The sequence below is a fragment of the Prinia subflava genome, chromosome 8 (genome assembly GCF_021018805.1).
Source record: "Prinia subflava isolate CZ2003 ecotype Zambia chromosome 8, Cam_Psub_1.2, whole genome shotgun sequence".
Classification (NCBI taxonomy): Eukaryota; Metazoa; Chordata; class Aves; order Passeriformes; family Cisticolidae; genus Prinia; species Prinia subflava.
The window spans coordinates 15,036,843-15,061,443 of record NC_086254.1 but is presented as its reverse complement, the minus strand read 5'-3'; the positions used below and the strand labels follow the sequence as shown (position 1 = coordinate 15,061,443).

The following is a 24,601-nucleotide window of genomic DNA, read 5'->3' as shown; positions in this document are numbered from 1 at the left end:
CATACCAAGTGCAAGAAACTACAGCATTTCAGAGAACAAAAACCCAGAAAACCCCAGCAGACTACACATCCAAGGGATTCTTAATTTACTACCGGGTTTATCCGAGTTATTTTTGCAGTTTTTGAAGCATTAATAAAAAGCCTTTCCCATCCCTTGCGCAGTGCTGAGATTGAAGGCTAAATCTCCTGTCTGTTCTGACATTAATCTTTTCAGGAGATCAGATATCATTTTCCCTACTAATCACTGCATGGAAAATAATGGGAGTTCCTCAGTTTGCAGATTAGCACATCTGTGCACAATGTCAACCCTGGGCTGCAGCTTTCAAGTTAATCAGCACCGTGGGGAAAGGAGCAATCCCAGTGCTACATTTCCATCCTTCGGAGCAGGGAGGGAGCAGCCACACTCCCTGCAGCCCCCCAGGTGAACACTGCTCATCTCTCAGAGCTGGCAAGTCACAGCAACTCAATTATCCCTCTGCATTTCTCCACAAGTTATCAAAATTGTCTTTGGATGAACTCAGCGTGTTTATCCTGCCTCTGGAATCTCAGGGGGGGTTGCAGGCATCGAGCTCGGGCTGCTGCCGAGCCCTGCAGGGCTCCTGGTGTGCTCTGAGTGCTCCCTGCACCAGAGCTCCTGCTGCTTTCCCAGGCAATAAAACTGAAAGGCAAGGCCATGCATCTCCCCCTCATCCCTTTCAGATTTTCCTGAGAACTTCCTTTGAAACTCAGCCTTGAAAAGCTGTATTTCAAGCCAATTTGTCAAATCTGGGGTGTTGTGCAGAGCTCACTGCACAGCTGCAGTCACACCTGGAGCCTTCCCAAGCCCTGAAAATTCCCTGTGCAATTGGGAGCTTCAAATCCATGGGGATTCCACGTGGGGAGAGGCAGCTCCAAAGGGAGCAGGTGAAGCACACCTGGGACACTTCCAGATCTGGGGAGCAGGTGAAGCACACCTGGGACACCTCCAGACCTGGGGAGCAGGTGAAGCACACCTGGGACACTTCCAGACCTGGGGAGGAGGTGAAGCACACCTGGGACACCTCCAGACCTGGGGAGCAGGTGAAGCACACCTGGGACACCTCCAGACCTGGGGAGCAGCAGGTGAAGCACACCCGGGACACCTCCAGACCTGGGGAGCAGCAGGTGAAGCACACCCGGGACACCTCCAGACCTGGGGAGCAGGTGAAGCACACCTGGGACACTTCCAGACCTGGGGAGGAGGTGAAGCACACCTGGGACACCTCCAGACCTGGGGAGCAGGTGAAGCACACCCAGCACACTTCCAGATCTGACACAAACAAAACAGATTTTTGGGAAAAGCAGTGCAGAAACCTCGGTAAGGACTGTGGGGGTGGGAATTCACCCCTGCTATCAAACAGATAAAGCTGCAAACGCCGCCTAGGCCAGAACACAGCGAGCTGGGGGTGTGAGGGCAGTACCTTGGGGGCCGTATCCCTGCTGCCAGGTGGGAGGGGGCTGCCCTGCCCAGCCGTTGGCAGCGCTTGGCATGATCCTGCTCCCCCACTGGCTGGCCCCTGGTGGCCCCGGAGTCTGGCTCTTGCTGTCCCGAGGCTCAGCACGTTTCACCTCCACCTGGACAAAGAGAGGCGGCGCTCAGCGGGGCGGCGGCGGCCCCGCGCCCCCCGGCCCCGCACACACACCCGCAGTTAACGCTTAAGGCTACACTTAGCATCTTATGACTTATGTCTAAGTACTTAATGATTAAAACTTAAAGGCCAGTAATTTAACAATGTTTCTCAGGTACAGTGTAGGTGATGGTAAGGCATTACGAGTCCTACTGTCGAGGGATTCCGAGAAAAGCAGCCTAAAAATCGCTTCGGTCTCGTTGGCTTGAATCTTAAAACAGCAGTACCCTCTTACAGCAGCTCTGCACTGCAAACAGCACAATCTTGGACATTAAGGACAGACTGATTTCATGTTCAAGGCAGGAGATATGAAGATGATGTTTTCAGTTAAAAAAACCAGAATTTTGAGTGAAGAGGCTGCTCTGAAAAAGGGTACTAATGCTTTAACCAAACATGTTTGGGGTCCGTTTGGAAGTGACACTTTAACCCACCCCAGCTAACTGCAATTTCAGCTCTGCTCATACCTGAGAAACACACATTTGTTTGGTATCTTTTTTTTGTATTGTTGTCTTTTTTTTTTTTTTAAACTTAAGATTTTATTTAAATGTCTAATGGAAGATAAAGACTTACCTTCCCCAGGCTAACGCTTAAAGAATCTCAGTTAACTCAAACAATGTCAGAGGGAATGGATGTGATAAGAGAATCTTACATTACATCTAACAAAAAAGTAAACAAACATGCAAGTAATAAAAATGGACAGTTGAGTCAATAAGAAGCAAATCTTCATACTGTGTTAAGTCAGTGACAAAACCCCTCCTGTTTTAAAAATTAGTAACCACAGTGCTTAACTTATTTCATTCCAAGATAAAATGTCCTAGTGTTCCCAGCCATGGAATAAGTGCGTTTGACCTACTTAAAATAAGCTGCACATTCAACATAAACCTCTCAAAAAAAATCCAGTTCTGATTTAATGAAACCCTCTCAGCACTCGCTGAATTCGAGGCTTTTTTTTTTCTCATTTCATGATTAATTTTAATGGGTGCCAGAGTACAAAGAAAATAATTCTCAATCATCAATGGGCCTGAGTAGTATGGAAAATAAAGTATTCAGAATTCTTCCTGCCGTGTCTTAAAAGCCATTCATGTCGGAGAACAAACAGGAAACAGGCACAAGGCAAGGACAAAGCCCCTCACACCCCCCTTGCCAATGCCCCAAGGACATGAGACATGACAGTAACCAAATCTCTGTCAGCTCAAGGCCCTTCCAGAGAGGAACCAAGGGAATTTTTCAAAGGACTCAAATTAATGAGTCTTAACACATTTGCCTTGAGGGAATTCGGTTATTGCTTACAAAAGCAGAGGCCTTCTTGCAATTTTAATTTCACCCCCCTCCCTTTTCAACAACATATGGATTCATTTCAGCAATACCTTTTTAATTACCAAAAAGACAGAAATACCATTTTTAAAGCAGGCATGATTAGGCAGTGAAGGAGAGAGCAGGGGATCTGGAGCTCATTAATCCTGGTGGAAGAATCCCATTAATTTTTCAGTGCACACTTGGAAGCGGGGAACTGCCAAAGTGAGGACTGAAAATTCCCTGTGCAATAGGGAGGCTCGAATTTCACACCTGCAGCTCTGTTACTCTGAGCTAAAAATCCCTGAATCCTGCTTTTTGTGGTCACTGAAAGGGGGGGAAAACAGGCAAAAATCAAATATTTCAGTTTGGAATTGGGTTTGCTTGGGGAACACTGAGGACTCCGAGTTCCAGCGCGGTGTCCCAAAGCCAGCAGCACTGAGGTGACACCTGCAGGCTCCCCCTGGGCTCTCCACCCTCTCCCAGCACCTCGTGGGTGTTTATTTAAACATTTAGTTTAAAATCTGGATCTATCCTAAAGCTGTGCAAGGACTTAAATTTACCAGAATTTCCTGTGGTTCATTTTTCTTTAAATCACTTTTTTCTCTCTATATAAAACTTGGGTGTCCTGCAACAATTTCTTTTGCTTTTAGGTTGTTTTTTTTTCTTTTTTTCCACAGTTGCTCCCATTTTAGGGCTCGCTGAAGGCAATTCCAAGGGCAGATCAGGGAATTGGGGGGACACAGGCGATCCTTGCACAGCCCTGTGTGATTTGCTGCTCACACCAGGAACCAAGAACTGATGTTCTGGATCCCCCCAGCACATTCCTTTATTCCATTTTCAGGAAAACCACCCTGCCCTCCACCCCAAAACAAATTCAGAGGAATTGAAGGCATTATTACACTGCAAAATGAACCAGAACTGCACTGATGTCTCCTGCTAGCTAAGGATATTTATGAAATATCACCACATAAAAGCTCAAACAATGTAATAATTTAAGGATTGTGAGAACCTTCTGTGTCTCCCTGAACCCCCTGACTCTAAGTTTATCAGATTTAACATTTAGTTTAAAATAGGATATATCCTAAAGCTGTGCAAGGACTTAAATTTACCAGAATTTCCTGTGGTTCATTTTTCTTTAAATCCCTCTTTTCTCTCTATATAAAACTTGGGTGTCCTGCAACAATTTCTTTTGCTTTTAGGTTTGTTGTTTCTTTTTTTTTCCACAGGTAAAAGCATGTTCCTTGCTGAGTAACATCAAAGGAGCCTAAAAAATCCCTCCCTATCCAAGCCCCGTTTGCTGACAACACAGTATGAAGATGAAACAACCAGAGGTCACTTAACTGCATTGTGGTTAAATACTATATAGAGTACGTGGGTTGGTATCAAAGTTTCACAGTAAGTGACCCAATTTTTTAAAAAACCAATCCTTCAGGATGTTTTTTTTTTCCTCCCTTTTTTCTTTTAAAGTTTAAGATTATATAAAGCAGATTGTCTGCCACCACCTCGAGATTTGAGCATCGAGTACACATCTGAAGGAGTGGTATCTTAAACCAAGCCTTGAACAACTCGGATTTCACTGGGATTCTGCTTTTCCAACAGCTGGAATTCACTGATTCCTTTCCCTGCACCACAGCAGTGCTCACAGCAGAGGCAGCGAGCACCAGTTCATCCCAGTGATACCAATCCCAGTTTATCTGCTCAGCCAGAGCAGCCCCCAGGTCTGTACAAACAAGGCCTCACCCCGAGCAGAGCCCACAGCCTGAATCCTCAGGCTTCCAAACCCTCCCTTCCCCAGGCTGCCCCCATCTCACCTCCCCTTCTCCAGCAAACTCAGACTTTCCCCACCTCCGTGGATAAATTTGAATTTGGACTGCTGCGCCCTCCCATCACCCTTAAAGCTGGATTCCCCAGTGAAATCGTTCGTTGCCCAAGACTTGGTTCTTTCTTAAGGTAAAATAAAACTACAACTACACACTTTTTTGCCCATGATGTCGTGAAAATGCATGTTGACAGCCTGGTCCACTGATTGTTCGTCCTCGAAAGTAATAAATCCAAAACCTAGCCAACGACGAAGAGTGAATCAAGGTAGCAGGGTGTTGTGACACAAAACAGGATGATGAACAGTATTAGGGGCAGACCAAGGGTTCAAGCAGGGGTTTCAGATAACGACACTTGTGTTCAATTGGCATAAAAACTCTGAGGAAATTGCAATGGATACTTCCTGTGAAGAGGCTTTAGTGCCTCGTCTCGATTGCGCGCATGCAGCTTCGAACTGAGCTCGTTAACCGGCTTTTAATTTGATTTTATTCCTCATCCACCTACCAGGAAATGGAAAAAAACTGCTAAAATCAAAATACTTGTGGGACAGCAGATTGAAGTCAAGCAACTTTGCTGCTCCTCCCTTTGATTCAGCCTAGTTTCCCAAGGAAAACCTATCAGATATCCCTGTTCCCCAAAGCTGCAAAGCAACTTGCTCCCAATCCCTTAGCCCAGCTTCCAGTTAGGGAATATTTTCCGTGGAAAATAAGAGAGTTAGTTTTGAAATGTAGCTGTTAAAGCATGAGGAATTTTACCACTCCATGGATGAATGAGAAGCTTCAGGAACTAACAACCTACATCAGAGGTTCTCAAGTTTTCCACACCTTGGAGGAAAAGCAGGGAACGGGTGTTACTCCTTCCCAACACAACCCCCTGCGAGGTGCTGCTCACACACAACGTGGCCTTGCTGCCACGTCCTGAATCTGTTTAATTTCTTGTATTTCCTGTTGGTTTCCTTTTGAAAATCCACACAAATCCCCACTCCTTTCTGCCCCCAACGACAGGCGGCTCATTCCCTTCCCCCTGAGCACAGCCCTGGCTGCTGGCAGCTCGGAGAAAACTCTGGGGAAGGAGGCAAAGCTCCCCCTTTTGGAGGTGACTCTGAGAACCTCTGCACGCAGGTTGTAGCTGCTGACACAGCCGAGAGAGTGGCAAAATAGTGGTTAATCCCCAGGACACGGCGGCTGCTTCATGCCATCACCCCCTGGCTGCTGGTGGGGACAACCCAGGGCAGGGAGGGACACATGCAGTACAGGAGTTGTGCCATTCTTTGGATCAGCTACGGAGAGGGGGAAAGGGGGGAGAGCAGTAAAAAATTAGAAAAGAAACCCGAGGTGCGGCGTGGGAAGCGTTTATGGAACATGGATGCGGTTCTGCTTTTCTGAAACCCAAGATTTCCCCCTTGGTTTGCGTTTTGCTTTGCAGCTAGTGCTGACAGCAGCCAAATCTTGCTCTAAAGCGTTACAGAATACAGGATCTAGCACAGGAATGTCTCTCCACGCTTATCCAACTGCGTTGGGTAAGCCCAAAGAGGCCTAGTGTAGAGAAAGTTTATATATATATATATATATATAAAAATACACAAAGATACAGGCCAAAATAGATTCCAGCAGGTCAAATTCTGCTGTCAGCAACAAGAGCAAAAGACATCACTAAAATAAACTGAAAATAAAAAGGAAAAAACTTGGCATTTCCCACACACAAGAGACTGGCAGTATAAACGAAGTTTTGTGGAGCTGTGATGAAAGCAGCCTCGAAGCTGAGGGCAGCATTTCATCACAATATATTTGTCTGAGTTAACCAGAAATCCGAGTGTTGGAGCCAAAGGAAAAGTGTTTGTATTTAAATCACGTTTGGTGTTCCAGCCTTTGTCTAAAAAAGAGATGGGGAAGAAAAACAACGGGGTCCATCTGAATGTGAAGGTTGTTGTTAAATTTGATTCCAAAGCTAAAGGAGGGGGACGGATTGTGGGATGGGGATGGAGGGGTGGAACAGAGAGAGCAAGAGGTCGTTGAGGAAATAAATTTTAAAAAGGGGATTTAAAAGGGTCAGGCAGCACAAGATAAGGAAGAGTGAAGAAATCAGAGTAGAGGTGAAGTTTTTTTTGAGCAGAAGTGATGAAACCCACCACCTGCAGTTTCTGAAGGACAGGACTCTGTAGAGGCTGGAGAAATGAACTGCACCCAGCAGGAATCCAAGAGCACCAGAGCACAGTGACAGCTCTGCAGCCACGGGAGGAGGGGAACAGACACAGCCAGAACCTGGAAATGCCTTCCTGGCTGCTGGCTTGGCCAAGAACAGGACCCAGGGGAGGCTGGGACTGCCCCAAAGCCACTTTGCTCCTCAGAAGTGTGACACGGCTGTGCTGGGGCTGGGGAAGAGCCTGGATGAGGCAGAGCAGGCAGGACTGGGAGGAAGCAAAGCTCAGGGGGATACCTGACCCCAGCCAGCTCCTCAAGGACATCACCTGAGAGTTTGGTGCCTCCTGAGGAGCTGGAGGTGGATGGGTTCTCCTACAGGGATCATTTTCCCTCCTCCTACCACTAAACCAAGGTGCACTTCCAAAGAAGGGTGGTAAAGTGAATGGGAAAAGGCAAAATTCAGAAGAGTGTGAGGAGGGATGGCACTGAAGTGGCCTCTGGAATTTTATAAATAGTCATTAAAAGGATAAGGGGACAGAGCAGCAAGAGAACACAGAGAAGTCAAGAGAAAATGTGTTCTGGGATGCACAACCAGGAGTTCCCAACACAAACTCGAAGAATTTTTCCTAGCACCCTCCAGGGACTGCCAAGGCCATTTTGGGAGATGACTGTTAGTCAGCACACTAAAAAAAGCCTGGAACAGCACAGAAAGGAAAGGCAGAGAGACAGGACTCAAGAAGTGCTCAAGAAGTCTGATGAATTAGGGGAGGAATTCTTCTGTGGGCAGAGACACAACCCTTCCCCACCTGGCACTTGTGCTTTGCACCCCAAGCCCTCCTTTGCCTGTTTTTAGTAAGCTTGAAGCAGAGAAGCCATTAATTGAGACAGGATTAATCCAGAGCAGGCATGATGTTGAAGCACCTTTTGCACAGAGGCTGCAAGGCTGGGATTAAATATTGCAAAGATAGAGATGATACAGAAATTACTGAAATATTTCAGAACTTCAGCCCCAAATCACATTCGGATGCCTTTGTCTCCTCTACCCAAAACCAGCTGCTCTAGAGCACTGAAACAGATGAATTTATGTGCTGCTTAAATCAAAGGTATCTGTTGGAAGAAGATTAGGATAGCTAAAGCAAGAAAACAAAAAAAAAAACAAATATATTGAAACTTCGTTTACACTCCAATAAAAGACAAAGCCCGTCCCTCCTCTGACTGCGGAACTGGCCTGTACCTCTGTGATAAATTATCACCTAGAGAGAAGAAATCTAAAGAGATATCGTTAATCACAGTCAAACAATTCACAGAGAGAAAAGAAACAAAAAAAGAACTTACTTAACATTACCATACTTTACTATGAAACACTTAAATATGTCACTAAGGATGTATGTCTAAATTAAAAATAAAACTAAGACTTAACAGCTTAATAAATATGAAGTGAAGGATATATTTCTTAATAATGAGGCAGAAGAGAAATGAAAAGTTCAGATGGCAAACTATTCTCTAGCATGTCCAACATGCTACAGGGTGGGAGCACAGCTAAGCTTCACGTGCCAAAATATTGCCTCTTCCTTGGCAAACAGGTGGTGGATGCAAAGGGATGGGGGTGACATGGAATTGCTTCATATTTTGACCAAAGGTTCCCAGCTTGATTCAATATCTCGTGAATCTTTCAGGTTTTTTGGGGTTTTTTTTTTCCCCCTCCCCTCTTCAAAAGCAATCTGGTATACAGGGGTTGTATATCCCAACTAAAAAGATACATGTATATATATATTTCAGAATTATTTTGTGATGTTTAGGAGGAGTTTTTCTTTAGTTTGAGGTGAAGCCATTAACCAAAACAAAAAGCAGGTGATGGATGGATTCTGTCCTGTCTCGTGCTCTGCCTGGAGCACCCCACATGCACTTAGAGACCCAACGTACCTTTCATGAGGAACAGGAGGAAAATCTGCTTATTTTTTCCCCCCTCAAAAGTACCTTAAGCCACAGGAGTGGCTCAAGAATCAAATTTCATTCAACTATAAAAAAAAAAAACCCCAACCCATCAATGAGCATGAAACATCTGAGTTGAAATGCACAGACACAAGTGAAGCTGGAGATGAAGAGTCTAGACTTGAAGTGATGTTTGCCCAGTGAATTATTCTTTTTCCTGAGGCAACATAGGGAAAAAAAAAAATCTACCTTTTCTGATGGTGTGAAATAGTTTGCCATCTGACTATAGCAGAGTATGAAGAAATTTCAAGGACAAACTAGATCAGCCTTTACCTCGGGGCCTCTGTTTCTCTGCGTCATAGATCATTACAACTTCAGTGACCTGGAAGAGAGAAGGGAAATTCTACTCCCTGTGCTGCCAGGGGAGGGCTGGAACAGGCACCACGGGCTGGTTCCTGCTCTCTACCCACAAAGCACAACCCAGCTGCAGCCTCCAGCCCAGCAACAGCACAAAAACACCGACTATGGCTCTTCCTGGGAGTTTAGAAAGCCTGAGTTCATCTCTACTGGCTCATCACACTTAATATTTTAATTTAACATCGAGGTTTTGTATTATTTGTATCCACTCTGTGGCTTATTACACGCCCCAAAGGTTTGTTTTCCAACAACTCATCAGTGTAGCTTTTTAAAACAGGATTTTTCCCTATTTTTAATCATTTTCACTTTTCATGGAAAGCAGCTTGAGCTGCAGGCACCTTTAGGAACGTGCAGGGTTCCTCTGATTGAATTACTGGAGCACCAGAGAGGCCCAGAGCACCAAACAGCTTTACAAAACCCCTCTAAGTTCTGGATGAGCAGTATCAGTGTGAATTTAACCTAAAAAAAGCAAAAATGGAAATTGCAAGCTGTTCAAGGGCTTCAGGATTATTCTCGGAATGAGCACCACAGTGAGCTACAATTTCAACAAAACCTGAGGTGTAATGTTTATGTCAACATTAAAACAGCTGAAGGGAACGGCTCTGAAACCTCTCAGATGCACAAAGTGCTCACAAAATGAGTGTGATTTTGTGGATTTTATCTCAAAGATAATCTTAGGATATTTTTACTCGTGAATAAAAATGAGTTTAAAGTCTGACACGATTTTCTCTTTACTAACAGCTAGAAAATATTCGGGTGTGAGTTGCTGCACTCACTTGAGCACAGCCCAGTGGATGCTCCCAGCTGGGGCTGGGACATGGGACAAGGGACAATCAGAGCCAGATTTGTCCCTCCCCTGCTCCCTTTGGACCCTCTTCATCCTGGCCTTAATTATTTAGCAATTATCAGGGCTAAAAACCCCTGCCTGCCTTGGGCTCTTCACTCTGGTGGCCACAAAAACATTTGTGAGACCCCACTGCTCCAAGGGGGCTCGTTACAACTCCAGGAGTTTTTCTGATTTCTACTCCAGGAAGATTTTTCTGATTTCTACTCCAGGAAGGTTTTTCTGATTTCTGTACTATGATCAAAGTGCTACTACTTACTCTGAAGGGCACTTACAGTTGTGGCTGTTGCCTTCTACATCTGCAGGACAAACCCTGTATCTCCCCAGCATCCAGGGCACAGCTGGAAAGCCAAGTCTGTGAGGAAGAGCCTTTAGAAACTACATCCCACAGCTGTGGAACGTGCTCCCTGCTTTTTATTATTATTCTACTGCAGCTTTTCAAGCTAAAGAAACAGTTGTTAGCTGTTGTTTTTTGAGTTTTAAGTAGATTATCTTAAGGGAATTTTAAACATTGATTTAACTCTTGGTAAATTTAAGGATTTGTTTCTCAATAAATTGTATTTTTTTTGCCACTAAGAAATATCAGAAAAAGGTTATTGAAAAAAGTATCAAAAACTACACTAAATGCCAGTCAAGTTGATTTTTACCAGCAGTCCTGAATTTAACTCAGGCAATCCTTAACTTCCTCAAACTTATTATTTAATTCAGTCATTTACCATATTTAACTCGCAGTGAGAGCTGGGATAAATGGGAGTTAAAACTAAATAAAAAGGAAATAAAAACATAACACAGAAGACAGCAATTTCAGTCCAAGGTTACAAACTGAATTAAAGAAGGTGCAGGAGGAGCAGTTTGTCTCAGCATGGAGGTTCTAGGGACACCAGAACTGAGATTCCAGATGGTTTGAAAGCAGCTACTGCTCCCAAAATATATATAATATATATATATATACATATATAAAATATAATGGCAGGAGACCCAAATTTAACCGATCTGTACACACAGACAAATACCAGGATCTTAAAACTCAGCCCATTGAGAGACTCACTGCTCCCAAAAAATAATCAGCAGACATTTTTAATTGCCCGGCTGAAAGTTATCAAGAGAAAGGGGGGGAGGGGTGGAAACAATAATAATTATAATTAAAAAAATCATTCTTAAGCCACCTCAGGAGTTTTTGGAAGAAGGGACAGAATAATGCATCAGGTAGATTTAAACATGAGGAGACAGAAGCAGCAAAGAAAACTCCACACGAGCAGCGGGTTCTGCCAAGGGACATTTCCAGATGATGAATGCTCACTACAGTTTCTCACAAAATGCTTCAGGTGCCCCTCCAGCAATTTGTCCAAATTACCCCAAAATTTGACAGCTTGAGGGAATGTGAGAGGAGGCAGCAGGGAGGGGAGGCACCTTCCCCCCAGGACTCACCACTCCGAACTTCTTGAAGTATTCCCTGAGCTCTGTCTCGCCACAGTTATGAGGAATCCCACCAACAAAAATTTTATTGGATTTATTGTTATCGCTCCTGGATCCTTTCTGCTAAATCAAGGAGGAGAAAATTCAGTCAGAAGGATAATAAGGGGGGCTGCTTCTAGCATTTTACACTGAACCATGAACAGTGGGCTCTGGCTGAGGGGAGAGCTCCTGAAGGCACAAAAGAGAGGAATGTTCTGAGCTCAGAGGTTTGGTGTCCCCTGTTCTTCAGAGGAATCCAGGGCCTGTGTTGTGAGGCCACTGACTCATTTTACACTGAAATCTGCAGGCTGTGGAGTGGGCTGGAACAGCATCAGCCCTGCCCGTGCCCCTCCAGACACTGCTCTCAGATCTGAAGAGCTGCACTAAAAGCATCGCTGAGAGCTTGGGGAACACCACACCCAAACTGGCACTGCTCTGTGCAGGGCCTGCCCACGGAAATCTGAGTAAAAGACAACTTTTGGGAATAAAATTGACACTTGAGTTCTGTGTACAGACTTCTGCCTTTAAAATATGGATATAACCCAGAGGAATTCAAGAGAACTCGGATACAGGCAGGACTTCTGCCTTTAAAACACAGATATAACCCAGAGGAATTCAAGAGAACTCAGATACAGGCAGGACTTCTGCCTTTAAATCACGGATATAACCCAGAGGAATTCAAGAGAACTCGGATACAGGCAGGACTTCTGCCTTTAAATCATGGATATAACCCAGAGGAATTCAAGAGGAGGACACAGAGGGATCTTTCCTTACCCATCCTTCCTTCGGCCGTGTCCGCTCTGGCTGCATCCCCCGAGGTGTGCATGGCTTTGGATCAATCTGGAAGAAGTTCCAGTTTGGTCAGACCTCAGCACGCAGGGTTTTGCTCTAAATGTTACATTTGTGGCAGCTGAACCCTGACTGCAGCTCCTCAGAGCAACACAAACCACAGAGTTAGAGTTGCCTTACAATAAATCATTTAAACCAACAACCAGGTTAATTCTGACACTCTGCAAATAAGGAGCCAGAATTTAAAGCAAATCTTTGAATCTGGTGCAGGAGAAAAAATAACAACACAAAAGGAACTTACGTTTCGGCCATCTAACGTATGAGGTCTGCTGGCCAGCACTGTTCCCACACAGTTGGGATCTTTAAATTTGACAAATCCAAATCCTCGAGATTGATTTGTTGTTTTGTCTTTCATTATTACACAGTCTACAACTTCTCCATACTGGGAGAAGTAGCTACGAAGGGTTTCTGTTAAAGAAAAAAAAAGCAAATATTAAACAGAACCAGATATTAACAGCACCAGACTGTGTTTGCAATTATGAGACAACAGATCAGCAAACAGGGAAAACAACTTCAAACTCATCTTTTGAAAATGATCACATCTTACTTCCTGTAAACAAATGGCAGACAACTGTTTATTTCCATTTATACAAATGGAAAATAGCAGGAAAGTGATTATAAAAAGGGTTGTCTGTTGAGCTGACAGAAACTTTAGCACCAAACAATATAAACCTAAAAGTACAAATATATTAAAAATATACATAATTATATATCTGAGCTGTCTGTACAGCAAGGTTTATTAATTAGCAGAGGAGGAAGAGGAGGCTCAGCCCCCTCTCCTCCCCACAGCAATGCTGCTCAAAGCTCCAGGCTGGCTTTTCACCACAGCCCAAGGCCTGCAGCACTCGTTGCTCACCTTGTGTCGTGCTCCAGTCCAGGCCACCCACGAACAGCTTTCTGCAAACAAAGCACAGGGCAGCTTTAGGGCTGCAGCACAAGCTCCATCCTATTTAAGGCACAAATTCTGGACAGGTTTGGGGGTTCCAGGGCCTCCAACACGCCCTACAAAGCCGGCGCTGCGCTCCAAGGCGCCGATTAAACCAAACCCTTCCTCCAGCCCTGCTCTCTGCTCCTCCCTCGCTCACCACAGAGCCTCACTCGACTGACAGCGCCTTCTCGAGGGGTGAAAGCAAAAGCAGAACTGCCTGAGACAGAAGTCAAACCTGTGCAGCAGGTACTGAACCACAGAGCAGCTCTAATCCAGCTCCAGTTGGGAAACCACTGTACAACCCCATTTCGAGACAGCGCCGAGAGAGGAGAAAGTCATGGCTAAACCCCAGACTAAACTGCTTAGAACTGATTCAACTCTTCCTCTGCAAAGAGCACCCAAATCTGCAGGGTTTCGTGTCCCAGCACGCCCAAGGACCTGGGCAGGTGCTACAGGAGCTCCATGCCAGGCTCTTTATCAACTCCTGGGTGTGACAAAACCTCCAGCACTCATTTACTCAGTAATTAAAGGTTGGTTAGAGCCACCTCAACTCTTGGCCTTTGTCAGTACCAAGAATCAACCCCAAAAAATCCCCTCACCCCCATCTGCAGCTTCCTCCTGAGGAACAGCATCAACCTCTGCGCTCTGGGAGCAGGAGCAGGACCCAGGAACTGCTGGAGCTGTGTCAGAGGTTGGGACGGAGCTCAGGGAAAGGTTTTTCCCCTAAAGGTGCTGGGGCACTGCCCAGGCTCCCTGGCCCCAAGGCTGCCAGAGCTGCAGGAACATTTGGACAATGCTGTCAGGGACAGGCTGGGATTGTTGGGGTGTGTCTGTGCAGGGTTTTCATGATCCTTGGGGATCCCTTCCAGCTCAGGAGATTGTACAATTCTGTGAAAAACTCTGCTACTAATGGCTCCATGGCTCTGCACAGACAAGCACTGGGTTATTTTAGGGGGAAACGCTCTAGTTCTGCATCAGACCTTAAAGAGAAAAATCACCTTCTGCTTTGTCTTCTACTCACCTTCACCCATACCAGGGTACAGCTGAGGGTGGTGGGAATTCCTGCATCCTAACGTACACAGGCAAAGCTGAATTTCTCCGAATATAAAAAATTAAATGTCCTCTCAGCTGCTCTTTTCAGGAGCAGGTAACGGCAGGGAGAGCCCAGTCATCCCCAGTGGGAGCTGCAGGTGCACTGGGAGTTCCAGGGGACTGAAAGTTCCCTGGAAGTTGGGAACTGGAAGTTCCTGTGGAGCAGGGCAGCTCAGTGACAAAACCAGCCCGTCCCTCTCCACTTTGATTCACTTGTGTGTGACAGGACATGGTGCCACGACCCTTCTGCACCAGCCAAAGTGACAACATCCAACTCTACACAGCACCTACCAGCCTTGTTCCACCGAGGCAAATTCTGCTCCAGAGTTACAAGCAGAGACGTGACACGAGTCTTGTCTTTGACAAAAACAGACCGACTGTTAAGCGCTGATCAAAGCCTCTCCTTGAGCAGCCAGCAAACAACTGAGCTGGTGACACGCGAGGCAAAGACAGCGCTCAGTGTCACAGCAGACAGTGCTGCCTCTGCTGTGTTATGGTGCTGCCAAAGGACGTGTCAGCAGCAGCCCTGCCCTGCCCTCTCTCAGAGCACGCCTGTGTTCTGTGCCATGGCTGGGATGATGAAGTTTCCCCCAAGGATTGGAGAAGTGTCCCCAGCTCCCTCTGGCTCCTGGCACAGGCTCAGGGCTTTGCTCACCAGCAGCCAGTCCACAGCAACAGGTCCTGCCCTGTGCCCAGCCAGCCCCAGCCCCTGGTGCTGCCACAGCTGTCCCCTGACCACCTTCCCTTTCCACAAACCCCTCTCTTGTGCCGTTATTTTTAGGGGAAATAAGTAACTCTGATTTCCTAATAGCAAAGTAAAACCAGCCAAACCCATGCTGTATTCATAACAAAGTTTTGATGTGTGGTTAGGGATATTTTCTTGACCAAACACATTTGAGCTAAGGGTTTGTTTTGGGGTGTTTTTAACTAAATTTGATAGCTTGGTATAAAAGAGTAATCTACTTTACATCCTTGTAAAAGTACCAGCTGTGTTGTGAGAGAACACCAAGCTGCCGGCAAGGAGGGAGGTCACTGAAACCTTCCAATTCCACCATGAATTATTTGTAGTCCTCCTGCATGGACTCAAACAGCAAAGCTGGTTGCTCAACGCCAGCTCCAGCAGCCGTATGGAAATCCACAGCCTGGTTTATACACACGCTGGGGAACACCAAAAGCCAGGAATCCTCTGCCTTGGGATCCTCTGTGGTTTGAAGATGCTGAGCAGGGCCAGAGTTTACAGAAATCCAGATGTGGAATGGTGCAGGACAGCTGTGAGGCAGGACGGGGGTGTGAGTGCTCCTGCCCCACGCTCAGCTGCATCCACAGCCCTTTCCCAAGGTCTCACCCACACCCCATCCCAGGAAACTCTTGGTCCTTTATGGGCTGGCAGTTATTAAATTGATAGAAATGTATACAATTCATAGAATATCCTGAGTTGGAAGGGGACCATGACCCTTGAGCCCTTCACAGACACCCCCAGCATCCCTGGGAGCTTTGTCCCGATGCTCCTGGAGCTGTGGCAGCCTTGGGGCTGTGCCCATTCCCCGGGGAGCCTGGGCAGTGCCCCAGCACCCTCGGGGGGATAAAAACCTTTCCTGATGCCCAGCCTGACCCTCCCTGGCACAGCTCCAGCTGTTTCCTCAGCCCCTGCCCTTCGTCCCACAGAGCAGAGGTTGCTGCTGCTGCCTCTTGGGAAGAAGCTGCAGGCCCTGCTCAGTCTCCCCTCACACTCTTCAGTGTTTTTATTCACACCTCCATAAAGCTCCACATTTACAGACTGGACACTCCAGTCCATCCCCCCTGGAATGCAAAGCCCCTCCAGCACAGCCAGGTGACAGCACAAGCCACCAGCCTGGTTTTTGGGCAGGTGAGTCTGTCCACTGACAGGTGCAGCACTCCTGGAGCAGCAGAATCCCCCCCAGGGATCACCCCAGGAGCAGAAATTTGGATAATGACTCCTCAGAAGCTGCAGCTGTATCAGAAGTTTTAACCCAGTGTTCTGCTTCGCTGCTTCCTGTGAGAATTTTAATTCCTCATTTATTTTTGTTGCTATAAACATACTTGCTGCTGGAGCAGATCTACTCAGGATTAGTAAAAAAGGTAAAGGTATTTTAAAACCACCAAACTCTTTGCCTACATAAATAATCTTGAGTTTGATTAATAGCTCTGATCAACACCTCAGCACAGCCCCCAACAGCTGCAGGACAGAAGGATCAAGATCAGCACTTTTCTTCATCCAAACCAGCCCCAAATACTAATTAATTACAACAAATAACACTCACAAGGCCCCTCCCCACCAATGCCAACACACCTGCAAAGCTTCCAGCTTCCTTAGGTGTTTTCTCTGAAAATTTCTGCCTAGAAAAGCAGCTGAACTCATAACTTCCCATCCAGACTTGTCTCTCACCACAGCTTTAAACCAGAGCTTCCTTCCGAGGGCTGGAGCAGCTGAGTTTGTTCTATGCTCTCACCTTTCCCTCTGAGCGCTTTTGGGGGAGGAGAATAAAGAAAATTTCCCTCTCTGATTAACCCTCAACCCTTCCCTATCTGATTACAGCTCCAAAGGATCCCAGGCTGTGACTGGGAACAAAGCCTGGGACAGCCAAGCTTGCTCAGAGGGGAGCTGATGATATTCCATGGAATAAGCTGGAGCCTGGCACTCACCTACAGCTGGGGAAGTCACACCTGATCAGGTCTCTCACAGGGCACCAGACAGGGATTAAGGCCCACGAGCAAATAAAAACACTTCCAGAGCAAAGCCCACATATTTAAACAGGCCTCATGCAGTGTGTGTTGGAATGGGATCATCTCTAAGGTCCCTTCCAACCCAAACCATTCCAACAGTTTCAAACAAGGTGATCAGTCCTAACAGGCAAATTCTGTGCCAAAACCTGCACTGGAAGAACCAGACAAGGACTTTTTAATTTGGTTTTTGCTGCTTTGAGTCCTGCCATGCCCAAGTGTGCAGCCTGATCATCTCAATGTCACCAGGGTACAGCTCTCAAGCAGAGCAATCCTGAGTGCAGCTGGATGATCCCTAAGGCCCCTTCCAACCCAAGCCTTCCTGTGATTCTAAAAGCACCTCACAAGAACCAGGCCTGTGTCAGGATTTCGGTTTGAAGCTACAAAACCCCCGGGAATGGTTAAAACCGGGATTTTCCTGCCTGGAGCACATCCCGAGCAGAGGGGAGCTCGGGAGGGCAGCCCTGCAGGGGGACACGGAGGGTGAGAGGAGGCTCCTGGTGCCACCTTTGCCCTGTCACCTTCCCCCTCCTCCAGCCCAATCCCCTCGGCGTGGCCCTGATGAGTCAAAGTCCCCAGCGGGGTCACAGAATCACAGAATCCCCCTCAAGGACCATCGAGTCCCATTCCTGGCCCTGCACAGAACCCTTCAACAATCCCACCCTGTCCCTGGGAGCATTGTCCAAGCGCTCCTGGAGCTCTGGCAGCCTTGGGACTGGGACCATTCCCTGGGGAGCCAGGTCAGTGCCCCAGCACCCTCTGGGGGCAAAAACCTCTCTGACAGTCACCCTAAACCTCTCCGGACACAGTTCCAGCCGTTCCCTCGGGTTCTGTCACTGGTCCCAGAGAGCAGAGATCGCAGCTGCCCCTCTGCTTCCCCTCGGGAAGTTTTAGACTATGATGAGCTCTGTCTCCCCTCAGTCTCCTCCAGGCTGAACACACCAAGTAACCTCAGCCGCTCGTCCTAATGTTTCCCTTCAAGGCCTTTCACCATGTCCGCTGCCCTCCTTTGGACTCTCTCTAACACCACGGGTATCTTCCTTACACTGTGGCGCCTAAAACTGCGCGCAGGACTCAAGGTGAGGCCGCACCAGCAGTGCGGGACAATCCCCTCCCTCGAGCGGCGCGTTGTCCCCGCGTCAGTGGGAAGGAGAGGAGGACGCGGAGGGACACGAGGTGGGACCCGGTGCGGGCGGGACGCGGTGCGGGCCGGACCCGGTGCGGGAAGCGCCGCGGGCCGGACCCGGTGCGGGCGGGACGCGGTGCGGGATCCGGTGCGGGCGGGCGCGGGAAGCGCCGCGGGCCGGACCCGGTGCGGGATCCGGTGCGGGCGGGCGCGGGAAGCGCCGCGGGCCGGACCCGGTGCGGGCGGGACGCGGTGCGGGATCCGGTGCGGGCGGGCGCGGGAAGCGCCGCGGGCGGGTGACCTTGGGCGCGCGCACCTGCCGCAGCCCCGCGCGCGCGCCGGTCACGTGACGGGAGGGGGTGTGCGCCCTCACGGCCCCAACATGGCGGGACCGGCCCCCCCTCAGCACCCCCGGCCCGGGACCGGTCCCCCCCCTCCTTAACACCCCCCGGCCCGGCACCGGTCCCCGCTTAGCACTCTGACCCGGGAGAGCCCCGGTGAGAATCCTCTGCTGAGGTTGCGGGAAAAGGTGACCGAACCGCTCCCCGCCCCGTCCCGGCGCGTCGCCCTCCCCTTCCCCTCACCCGATCTCATCGGCGCCTCCCACGCTGTTCATGGCGGCGGCTCCTCCGGGGCCGCGCCCGGCTCTTCCCTCCGGTGGCGGCGGTGCCAGCGGTGGGTCGCGGGGCCGCGGGCGGGCGCTCCCGGCCGTGTCCCGGTTCCTGTGTCCCGGTTCCCCCCCCGCCGCCCCCGGCCCGGCCCGGCCCCCCCCGCCGCGCGCTCGCGCTCCCTCAGCGCCGCCGCTGCGCGCGCACCCGCCCCTCGCTACGGGGTCTCCGGGGCCGCGCCCTGGGAGGGGCAGAGGGGGGCGTGGCCGCGCGCGCGCGGGGGCCGGCGGGAAGGGCAGTCCGCGCGCGCCGGAGGGGCGGGGCCTCGGCGTGGTGGGCGGGGTCCCAGTGCCCACCGGGAATCCCAGTGCACACCCGGGAATCCCAGTGCCCACCCGGGAATCCCAGTGCACACCCAGGAATCCCAGTGCCCACCCGGGAATCCCAGTGCACACCCGGGATACCAGTGCCCACCCGGGAACCCCAATGCACACCCGGGAACCCCAGTGCCCACCCCGGGAATCCCAGTGCACACCCGGGAATCCCAGTGCCCACCCGGGAATCCCAGTGCCCACCCGGGAATCCCAGTGCCCACCCCGGGAATCCCAGTGCACACCCAGGAATCCCAGTGCCCACCCGGGAATCCCAGTGCACACCCGGGATACCAGTGCCCACCCGGGAACCCCAATGCACACCCGGGAACCCCAGTGCCCACCCCGGGAATCCCAGTGCACACCCGGGATACCAGTGCCCACCCGGGAACCCCAATGCACACCCGGGAACCCCAGTGCCCACCCCGGGAATCCCAGTGCACACCCGGGATACCAGTGCCCACCCGGGAACCCCAATGCACACCCGGGAACCCCAGTGCCCACCCCGGGAATCCCAGTGCACACCCGGGATACCAGTGCCCACCCAGAATCCCAGTGCCCACCGGGAATCCCAGTGCACACCCAGGAATCCCAGTGCCCACCGGGAATCCCAGTACCCACCCGGGAATCCCAGTGCCCACCCGGGAATCCCAGTGCCCACCCAGAATCCCAGTGCCCACCCCCGGGAATCCCAGTGCCCACCCGGGAATCCCAGTGCCCACCCCGGGAATCCCAGTGCCCACCCCCGGGAATCCCAGTGCCCACCCGGAATCCCAGTGCCCACCCCCGGGAATCCCAGTGCCCACCCCCGGGAATCCCAGTGTCCACCTGGGAATCCCAGTGCCCACCCCCGGGAATCCCAGTGTCCACCTGGGAATCCCAGTACCCACCCGGGATACCAGTGCCCACCCGGGAATCCCAGTGCCCACCCCCGGGAATCCCAGTGCCCACCCGGGAATCCCAGTGCCCACCCGGGAATCCCAGTGCCCACCCAGAATCCCAGTACCCACCCAGAATCCCAGTACCCACCCCAGGAATCCCAGTGCCCACCCGGGAATCCCAGTACCCACCCCCGGGAATCCCAGTGCCCACCCGGGATACCAGTGCCCACCGGGAATCCCAGTGCCCACCCGGGAATCACAGTGCCCACCCAGAATCCCAGTGCCCACCCGGGATAACACTGCCCACCCCCGGGAATCCCAGTGCCCACCCAGAATCCCAGTGCCCACCCGGGATACCAGTGCCTACCCCCGGGAATCCCAGTGCCCACCTGGGAATCCCAGTGCCCAGCCCCGGGATCCCATTGCCCACGCACGGGGTCGTGTCACCCACCCCCGGGATCCGCAGGATCCCACTGCCCACCCGCAGTGTCCCACTGCCCTCCCGTGGGTGTCACCGCTCACCCCCGGGTGCGGTGCCAAGCGGGGCCGGCAGCGTGCCTGGTCCTGCTGCGGGGACAGCGCGGGGCACAGGGCTGTGTGCGGCCCGGAGGGTGGCACAGCCCCGGAGGGTGGCACAGGCCCGGAGGGTGGCACAGCCCCAGAGGGTGGCACAGCCCCGGTGTGCAGCCCCGGAGGGTGGCACAGCCCCGGAGGGTGGCACAGCCCCAGAGGGTGGCACAGCCCCGGAGGGTGGCACAGCCCCGGTGTGCAGCCCCGGAGGGTGGCACATCGTGGGGCACAGCACCGTGCACAGGGAAAACCCCTTCCCCCGTGTCCCCCTCGATCCAGCCGTGCTCCAGCACACAGCAGTGCTGTCATTCCCACTCCGCACGCACCGCGCGGTGTCACCGGGAGCGGGGACAACCCCTGCACCCCCGATCACCGCAGTGACCCCCGGGCCACGCGTGACCTCTCAGGCCTGCCAGCCCCGGCCTGCCCCGCAGTGCCCGGTTCCCGATAAGGGTTCCCATTCCCGATAAGGGCTCCCATTCCCGATAAGCGCTCCCGATCCCTGGAGGGGCCCCAGCCGGCTGTGCACACTCAGCACTTTCCAGCAGGGTTATTTAAAGCCGGCCAAGAGCCCCGCGGCCCTTTCTTTCCCTCAGCCCGTCCAGCTGCACTCCCCTCCCGCAGCCATGAGCTCCGGAGCGGCGGCCGGGCCGATCTTCGCCGAGGGCGAGGACTGCAGGGCGGCCTGGAGGGAAGCCACTGCGGGCTACGACGAGCCCGACGCCCACCTGGAGATCCTGGGCAAGCCGGTGATGGAGCGCTGGGAGACCCCCTACATGCACTCGCTGGCCACCGTGGCAGCGTCGAAGGGTAACGGGGACCCCGCGGGCTCTGGGGTGTGCTGGGGGTGCAGCTGCCCCAAAAGCAGCTGGCCGGGGGGGAGATGTCCTGCGGGGGGACCCCGCTGCGTGTGCCCCCTGCTGCACGTGGCTCCCATGCAGTGACAGGGACAGCAGGGCATTGTGTGCTTGTGTCAGGGTGATGCATTCTTCAAAAGGGATGGGGACATGGGGAGGCAGCCACTTCCCCTCCCAGGACCTGTTGCTTTTGGGGCTATTTCCCATCCAGACCCTGCTGATTTGGGGGCTGTTTTCCCTCCCAGGACCTGCCACTTTTGGGGCTGTTTCCCATGCCAGGACCTGCTGCTTTTGGGGCTGTTTTCCCTCCCAGGACCTGCCGCTTTTGGGGCTGTTTCCCATGCCAGGACCTGCCGCTTTTGGGGCTGTTTCCCCTGCCAGGACCTGCCGCTTTTGGGGCTGTTTCCCTGGCACAGGGAGGGTTGGACGTTGTTTGTTCCCACTGGGATCAACTGGGGGAGTTTGGTGGGGGCAAAGGGTCACGGTGGGGGGCAGCAGGTGACAGGGACAGGGGGACAGTTGGGAGGGCAGCAGGTGACAGGGACACAGTGACAGCTGGGAGGGCAGCAGGTGACAGGGACATGGGGCTGCTCCCAGCTTCTCCCCTCAGTGCCAGCAGCACCACGCGCTCCCAAAGAGCCCAGTTTGGGGAAGGGATGGGTCAGGATCCGGGGCTGGGGGGGTTTGGAGGCAGGGAAATCGCAGAGCTGCGAGTGCCGGCTCCGCCTGCAGGCGGCCGCGTGCTGGAGGTGGGATTCGGGATGGCCATCGCCGCCTCCAAGGTGCAGGAATTCGCCATCGAGGAGCACTGGATCATCGAGTGCAACGAGGGCGTGTTCCGGCGCCTGGAGCAGTGGGCAAAGGCACAGCCACACAAGGTCGGGGCAGGGCGGGCTGTGCCGGGGCCGGGGGGTGCCTGTGAGCCCCCCAGCTCACCCCTCTGCCCCCCGCCCGCAGGTGGTGCCCCTGAAGGGGCTGTGGGAGGACGTGGTGCCAACGCTGCCGGACGGGCACTTCAGTGGTGAGACAGCAACGGCAGGGGAGGGGCTGGGCTGGGGGGACCCCACTGCAAACGGGGCTGTGCAAAGCCCAGGGCGTCCCTGAGCCGTGGAAAGGGGGAGCAGCTGACCCGGGGGGCAGCTGGAGCTCACATCCTCCCGTGGGGCTGGGGACAGGGCACACCCGTGTCCCTGGGTCCTTGTCCTGGGGAGCAAATCTTTGTCCTGGGGTGGATCCTTGTCCTGGGGAGCAGATCCTTGTCCTGGGTGGATCCTTGTCATGAGGAACAGATCCTTGTCCCATGGAGCAGATCCTTGTGCTGGGGAAATGGATCCTTGTCCTGGGGAGAAAATCTTTGTCCTGGGGTGGATCCTTGTCATGGGGAGCAGATCCTTGTCCTGGGGAACAGATATTTGTCCTGGAGTGGATCCTTGTCCTGGAGTGGATCCTTGTCCTGGAGTGGATCCTCGTCCTGGAGAACAGATCCTTGTCCTGGGGAACAGATATTTGTCCTGGAGTGGATCCTTGTCCTGGGGTGGATCCTTGTCCTGGAGTGGATCCTCGTCCTGGGGAACAGATCCTTATGCTGGGGAAATGGATCCTTGTCCTGGAGCAGATCTTTGTCTTGGGGAAATGGGTGCTTGTCCTGGGTGGATCCTTGTCCTGGGGAGCAAATCCTTGTCCTGGAGTGGATCCTTGTCCTGGGGAAATGGATCCTTCTGTTGGGGGCCATCACATCGCTGCCCTCCAGGGCTCAGAGACACGGGGATAAATTGCAGTAGGAACACAACCACACCAGGCCACGAGGGGGATTTTCCCGGGACAAGGATCCCCTCAGGGCCCCTCCCAGCTCCCCGTGTCCCCGGGCAGGGATCCTGTACGACACCTACCCGCTGTCGGAGGACACCTGGCACACGCACCAGTTCAACTTCATCCAGGTGACACCTCTGGGGCGCGGAGGGGCAGCGGGGGCCGGGGGCTGAGCCGGGGGAGCTGAGCCGGCCCCGCTGCCCCGGGCAGGGCCACGCCTTCCGCCTGCTGCGGCCCGGGGGCGTCCTCACCTACTGCAACCTCACCTCGTGGGGAGAGCTGCTCAAAACCAGGTACAGCGACATCGAGAAGATGTTCGAGGTGAGTCCTTCCCCTCCCCAAGCGGTGCCCGGGATGAGCCAGAGCTCCCCGTGGCTGTGGAATCACCCGCGGCGCTGGGGACGGGCAGGGAACGCCAAAAGGGAGCTCGGAGGGTTTTCCCCCGCTGCTGGCGCTGGGGACGGGCAGGGAATGCCAAAAGGGAGCTTGGAGGGTTTTCCCCCGCTGCTGGCGCTGTGTCCTTCACACGAGACACCCCAAGGCTGCTCCTCCCGCAGGAGACGCAGGTGGGGCCGCTGCTGCAGGCGGGGTTCAGGCGGGAGAACATCAGCACCAGCGTGATGGAGCTGCAGCCGCCCCCCGAGTGCCGCTACTACTCCCACGGCAGGATGATCACCCCCAGCGTCCTCAAACACTGAGGGAACCGGCCCTGGATGTGCTGAGGAGGAGGAGAAAAGCTCTGAGCTCCTTTAAAGCCCCTGAGATGGAAGCTGATTCATCCAGAGCTGGGTGGAGGTTTGGGGTGGGGACAAAAGGACAGGAATCTCCCGGGAGCCCCCTGCCCTGGAGGGGTCTGGTGGGCTCTGTGGAAGATTTCACCCTGCTCTGTCCCCTCAAGACTTCAAATTCTCAATTGAGCTGGAATTTCAGAGTGTGGTTCGGAGCCTTTGGCCAAATGGGTTCCAGAACCAGCCATTTCCTCTAAAAACTGGATCATTTGGAGAAATCACAGCGTGGCTTCCCACAAGATCAGATAATCCACACCAGGTGGCAGAAATGGGGCAGTCTGAGGCATTTCAGCTTCTCCTGAAGCCACTCCCCAGGGAAGTTTCCCAACATTTTCAGCCAAAGCCCAAATCCTGACCCCGACACCCCCTCACAGCTCAATAAATATTTCCTCTCTCCTCAGAAGGGATAAAGTCCATTAAAAGGAATGAAAT

At 52.1% G+C, this 24,601-nt stretch overlaps 2 protein-coding genes across 9 annotated transcripts in view; one reads left to right on the top strand and one right to left on the bottom strand.

Moving 5' to 3' along the window:
• Window positions 1-19,045, bottom strand: part of LOC134553476 (DAZ-associated protein 1) — a 26,526-nt gene extending 7,481 nt beyond the window's left edge. The window contains exons 1-8 of one of the 3 annotated variants that reach the window (XM_063403177.1): window positions 18,870-19,045; window positions 13,254-13,294; window positions 12,639-12,805; window positions 12,323-12,388; window positions 11,522-11,629; window positions 9,166-9,214; window positions 4,917-4,999; window positions 1,439-1,592 (exon numbers count right to left, since the gene is read on the bottom strand). In XM_063403177.1, the coding sequence (XP_063259247.1) occupies window positions 1,439-1,592; window positions 4,917-4,999; window positions 9,166-9,214; window positions 11,522-11,629; window positions 12,323-12,388; window positions 12,639-12,805; window positions 13,254-13,294; window positions 18,870-18,901 (700 nt within the window). In that variant the 5' untranslated portion in view covers window positions 18,902-19,045. Of the gene's footprint in view, window positions 1-1,438; window positions 1,593-4,916; window positions 5,000-9,165; window positions 9,215-11,521; window positions 11,634-12,322; window positions 12,389-12,638; window positions 12,806-13,253; window positions 13,295-18,869 lie in introns of those variants that run through there. The other 2 variants (XM_063403176.1, XM_063403179.1) reach the window with 2 other exon arrangements.
• LOC134553477 (guanidinoacetate N-methyltransferase-like) lies at window positions 18,137-24,601 on the top strand. 6 transcript variants are annotated; one of them, XM_063403180.1, is made up of 7 exons: window positions 18,137-18,335; window positions 21,340-21,525; window positions 22,305-22,450; window positions 22,530-22,593; window positions 23,442-23,509; window positions 23,592-23,702; window positions 23,939-24,601. In XM_063403180.1, the coding sequence occupies exons 1-7, from the start codon at window positions 18,152-18,154 to the stop codon at window positions 24,077-24,079; spliced, it is 900 nt and encodes a 299-aa protein (XP_063259250.1). In that variant the 5' UTR covers window positions 18,137-18,151; the 3' UTR covers window positions 24,080-24,601. The 6 variants fall into 6 exon arrangements, with proteins under 6 accessions (XP_063259250.1, XP_063259251.1, XP_063259254.1 ...); XM_063403181.1 differs by having other exon boundaries at window positions 18,250-18,335; window positions 21,312-21,525; XM_063403184.1 differs by lacking the exon at window positions 18,137-18,335 and adding an exon at window positions 18,462-18,521 and having other exon boundaries at window positions 21,312-21,525.